General features: G+C 39.2%; 1 protein-coding gene across 2 annotated transcripts in view; it reads right to left on the bottom strand.

Moving 5' to 3' along the window:
* Positions 1–3842: 3842 nt before the first annotated feature.
* LOC137406543 (uncharacterized) overlaps positions 3843–6000 on the bottom strand; it is a 52818-nt gene continuing 50660 nt past the window's right edge. For both annotated transcript variants that reach the window (XM_068093141.1, XM_068093142.1), the window contains exons 10-11: positions 5305–5347; positions 3843–4422 (exon numbers count right to left, since the gene is read on the bottom strand). In XM_068093141.1, coding sequence (XP_067949242.1) covers positions 4232–4422; positions 5305–5347 — 234 coding nt within the window. In that variant the 3' untranslated portion in view covers positions 3843–4231. The remainder of the gene's footprint in view (positions 4423–5304; positions 5348–6000) is intronic.

Raw genomic sequence — 6000 nt, 5'->3', positions numbered from 1 at the left:
GAGCATGCAAGAAAAAGAAATCATCTGCAGCAGAAAAACCAGTAAAGATGATAGAATGCACATCAACCAAGATGGTGAAACTTGCTGAAAACATCAAACTGGAGGGAGACAACTTCACACTTGAACTGGACACTGGAGCATGTGACAACTTCATCTGTAAATCAATATGGGAGAAGCTAGGAAAGCCAAACCTAAAACCTACTACAGTTAACTACAAATCAGCCTCAGGACATCTCATAGAGACGCTTGGCAGATGTGAGCTAACTGCCCAATTGGATGCCCAGAAAGAAGCCAGACTACCATTTGTGATTAGTGCTGTACAAGATCTCAACCTACTAGGAAGAACTGCTATACAGCAACTAGGCATCTCTATTGATGACAAGCTACAACAGAACCTTGTATCAACAATCACAGAGAACCAGCCAGATGGGAGGTTACAAATCAAGTGTAAGGAGATGTGCAAAGAATTTCCAGAAATATTCAAAGACGAGCTAGGATGTCTCAAGAACTTTGAACTAGAGATAAACTTCAAACCTTCAACAAAGCCAGTCTTCTGCCGACCCAGACCAGTTCCTATTGCCTTGACAGAAGAGCTCAACCAAGCATACGAAGCAGGTGTAGCTAAAGGCATATGGGAACCAACTCAATTCAACCAGTATGGAACACCAGTTGTACCTGTACGCAAATCTACAACAGGTCAAGCTGCAGGGAAGATCAGAGTATGTGGAGACTACTCCAAGACTATCAATAATCAGCTAGAAACACATAGGAAACCTATCCCACCACCAGAAGATCTAATCAGAAAACTAGGTGGAGGCTATTGCTACACAAAGATTGATTTAGCAGATGCCTACAATCAAATATTGTTGGCACCAGAAAGTCAACGACGACTAGCACTATCAACACACCGAGGAGTACTACTACAGAAGAGGTTGCCCTTTGGCATAAGCTCAGCACCAGGGTATTTTCAAGAAATCATGGAGCAACTGACACAAGACCTCCCAGGAGTAGCAGTATACCTAGATGATATACTAGTGAGTGGAGCCAATGCAGAGAGCCATCTACAAAACTTACGTCGACTTCTTCAAAGATTAGAAGAAAGAGGGCTCAGATGTAGAAAAGATAAGTGCTGTTTTGCTCAACCTACAGTAGAGTATCTGGGACACAAACTCACTTCAAAGGGAATCACTAAAGGAAAGAAGGCAGATGCAGTACAACAGATGCCAGTCCCAACAGACTTAACTCAGCTAAGATCTTTCTTAGGAGCTACACAATTCTACAGCAAGTTCATACCCAATCTGTCACAACTCACAGGACCATTGCACAAACTGACACGCAAAGGAGAGACCTGGAAGTGGGGCACTGAACAAGAAAAGAGCTTCAACAAACTGAAAGATATGCTATCAACTGATAGTGTCTTAGCACACTTCAACCCAGATCTTGACATTGGAATCTCATGTGATGCTTCAGAAACTGGACTGAGAGCTGTACTATTTCATCGTTATCCTGATGGAAGTGAGAGACCAATAGCCAATGTTTCAAAAACACTGACCAGCACACAGAGGAAATATGGACAAATACAAAAAGAAGCTCTCTCAATCATATTTGCTCTAAAGAAGTATCACCAGTACCTGTATGGTCGACGGTTTATCTTGGTAACTGACCACAGACCTCTTCTCACACTTCTAGGACCTACCAAAGGAGTTCCAGCTCTAGCAGCCAACAAACTAGCAAGATGGGCACTGGTACTAAATCAGTATGACTACACCATAGAATACAGATCTACCCAGCATCATCAAAATGCAGATGTCCTCTCAAGACTGCCAGTTGGACATGATAAAGAGTTTGATGCAAGAGAAGATGAGGATGATGTTGATACAGTATGCACTATTCACACTATTGGACAACAGCTCAACTCTACAGACTACAATGTTCTAGCAAAGGAGACAAAGAAAGACCCAACACTAGCCACAGTAATGCGCTACACAGCAGAAGGATGGCCTGGTAACAAAGAGATGAAGGAGACTCAGCTGTCACTCTTCCACAAGATCTCAGATTCACTTTCTATCACTGAAGGTTGTCTTCTATATGGCAACAGAGTAGTCATTCCTGTCAAGTTACAACAGGAAGTATTAAAGATCCTTCACCTTGGACACTTTGGAATGGAAAGAATGAAGAAGCTAGCTCGAACTGTTGTCTATTGGCCTCGCATTGACTCTGATATAGAGGAGACAAGCCGACAGTGCACTGCCTGTGCTGAACACCAGAAGCTTCCACAGAAGTATCCTATACATCCCTGGATGCTACCTGAGAAGCTATGGAGTCGTCTTCACCTAGATCATGCAGTGAACTTCATGGGCAGCCAATGGCTAGTGATGATAGATGCCTACTCAAAGTATCCATGCATACACAGGACGTCATCTACTTCTACCAGAGCTACCACAGACATCTTAGAGGAGATATTCGCACACTTTGGATACCCTCACACCATAGTCACTGACAATGCTACCAGCTTCACCTCAGGAGAGTTTCAGCAGTGGTGTCAAGAGAGAAGCATTGTTCACCTCACTGGAGCACCCTACCATCCAGCTACAAATGGCGCAGCTGAAAGACTAGTACAATCCTTCAAACAAGCCATGAAGAAATCGTCACTCTCACCTAAATCTGCACTACAACAGTTCCTGATGCACTATAGAAGGACACCACTTCCTACAGGGTACTCTCCCAGTCAGCTGCTGAATGGAAGACAGATGAGATGCAAGATTGACACCCTATTGCCATCACCCGCACACATAGCACAGTTTCATCAATCCAGAGAAGTCAACCGATCGGCAGAAAAGACTGTTAGCAAGATACACAGCTACAATCTTGGAGCACCATGCTATGCCTTGTATCATGGACCTAGACGCAACAGACAACCTAGATGGGTTCCAGCCATTGTTACTAAGATATATGGAACTCGTAGTCTCAATGTCAAAGTGGTACCAAAGGGACCTACTTGGAGAAGACATGTTGAACAACTCAGACCAAGATACTCAACAGAAGAAGATCAAGACCCTGGAGACAAACCTGATATAACAGAGGAGACAAAACTGCAACTACCAGCCCCTACAACTGTAACAGAGCAACCTCCGTCTAGAAGAAGACCACGCAACCCTCGTCTACCTGATGGAGATGAGTATAGCAGAGACAAACCCCGAAGGTCTAAGAGAACCAGAAAGAACCTTTAGCTTAGTGAGGAGGTGTCATGCAAGTGCCAAGTATTATTGGTACTTTGCCAACAAACATTATGCTTTTTAGCTAAAGCTTTATACAAGCTAATATTATATAGTACTGTCTCATTATAGCTATTAATAATGCTTGTAGCTTTTTACAAAGCTTTTCTATGACCAAACATATAAATACTTGGGTTTTCTGTTATCAAATCAGTTGTCTCTGGAGTGTGCAATAAACCATTCCTCTAATTTAATACTCTATTTAATTGCTTCTGTGCAGAAACATAACAATAAGAATTATGCTTATGAAAACATAACTTTGTTACCACACACCTGCTGTCTCTTTTCCTACAAACCTATTTATACTTTTGGTTATTTGATATGTTCATGGACTGCCATTTTTAGATGTGGTCTAGTAATCTTAAACAGTTGAGCTGCAAACAACAGTAGGGTATTCAGAAAGAGTATCAGCGCTTAGACTGCTCTCTGCTACATCGACAGCACAGATGATTAGAATGCACCGCGCTGCTTCACTAGAGTTTGGTGAAACGTTAGAAATTCTCTCATGTGTATTAACTGTATCATCTACACAGATCGTGCATTGTGTGTGCATTGTGTAAGCAGAAATAGTTACTATGTTGGCTTTATTTGAGCAATAATGCATATCATGCATAAAACAGAATTGATATTTTTCTATCGGTTTGATTGAATTCATTCTTGCCTCTTTTTGGCAAGATCTAGAATCTATAAAATGTACCAAAAAAAGAAAAGCGAACAATCTCTTGCGAAAAACTTTACATCTAAAAATTGAGGTCTTAAATGAATAGCTTTATCTTTGGTTGCACCTTCTGAATAACTGCATTTAAAAATGCTCAAGACATCGTCAAAAATATTTGATTATACATTGTTTCGTAAAGTAAAAGAAAGGAATTGTAATTTATTAAAATAAAAATATTACAACTAAAACCAGTACAATAATACTTGTTTAACACTTGAGCAGTGGTATGACAAGCCCATCAAGATTTTTTTATTTGCAGGGAGTCATAAGAAGGTAAAGAGTCATCTACAGCTGGTGGTTTGTACTCTGGACCAGGTTCCTCGTACGGTGGAGCCTCGTCATGTAAGCGCATTGATCTAGGGAAGGCTACGGCAGGCTCCCTGGCTCTTGCACCCGATACAGTTGTATCAATCTCTGGTGCTGTAGAAACTGTAAACAATATGACTTACAATTGTAATTGACTATATGGTATTTTATATTTTAAATAGAAATTATTCTCAGTAATATCCAGTCGTACAAGTCGACTCTCTTGGAGTAATCATGTTGATACTATTTGTAATAAGGTCACAAAGTCATTGACTCCGCTCCAGTTTCACAGGCTCCACGTTAACTCAAAATCTGACATTTTGTTTTATTATTCGTTCATCTTTTGCCATATTATTTATGGTATACTGATTTATTTTAGTTCAGCTCCAAAAGATGTCATCAATGATTTATTTTTGTTTACAAAAGGGAGCATTATCTTACCGGTATCAATGATTTGAAGTGGAAGCAACTTCAAACTCATTCAGCAATGCATGGCAACACAGTGATAAACACGCATTTATCTATCTGTCCGCTGCCAATGCACCACTGGTGTGTGCAGAAATTAGGGCAAAAGCTAGTGTAATTATTTTATGACCGACAAAAGTACACAATGACAGCATGAGCCACTCACTTATACCTCCCGACATAAAGATTGCGAAAGCCATTTCATGATTAAAAAATTGTTGATCATCCTGATTCCTTTTGCTGACGAAGAATTATTCATCAAGCATAAAGATAGACCATAAGTCAGCAAGAGAAAGTTAACAAATCAGCTCCTATTTGTAAAAAGTCATGTACTAGCAATGCAAACTTGCTTTGAACTAAAACACAACAAATCTTTTAGAGCTTGCTGTTCTGTCTCGTTCAAACTATAAAAAATACGTATATCAATGTAAGGTTGAACTGCAGTGGCTGTTATATAATTTTGTAGTATAAGAGCTCCAGATCATAATTTCATGTCCAAATCCAGTTAGTTAGTTAGTTAGTTGGTTATTGGGCACTTACTGTATGTCACTGTGAGTGGTTCTGGGAGAGCACTTGCAGCCACCTGTAATACATTGACAGTAGTTTTTAACGATTGTACATCCTATTTCACCAGATTTTGGATTGCTTTCTTTCATAATGATCTGAATGCTATAAATACTAATAATTCTTCATAAATATATTGAAACTGTATGTATTTAGAGAATAGTTCCTGCATAAGTGTTATGAATGTAGTAAAAAAGTGTATGTTTAGAATGCATATATGCATGTTGGTATGATACGCATGCATGACATCAATTCCATATATGCACGTTGGTATCATACGCATGGATGACATCAATTCCATTATGCAGCTCTTTTGTCATATATGTTTAGCAATGAATTTTTAATCTACCTCTTGTTTGTGAAAGTGAATAACTTTCACAAACAAGGCTATGTTATGTCTAACGTAACATATATCGTGTGTAGCATAACATATGTTATGTCTAGCGTAACATATATTATGTGTAGCATAACATATGTTATGTCTAGCATAACATGTGTTATGTAAGACATCACACGCTAAATATAAAAATGCTTCGCTAACTAAATTATTTGATGCTATTATATATATCAGTGTAAATAACTAATAATTAAAAGATTTATTCAGTTTTACATACTTCCAGACACTGCTGTGACACAGGCTGTGATGGTATTTATTTTAAACTAACCAGACGG

The sequence above is a fragment of the Watersipora subatra genome, chromosome 10 (assembly GCF_963576615.1).
Source record: "Watersipora subatra chromosome 10, tzWatSuba1.1, whole genome shotgun sequence".
NCBI lineage: Eukaryota > Metazoa > Bryozoa > Gymnolaemata > Cheilostomatida > Watersiporidae > Watersipora > Watersipora subatra.
Note: the sequence above shows the minus strand (reverse complement) of the source record. Positions and strands in the feature narration are given on the sequence as shown.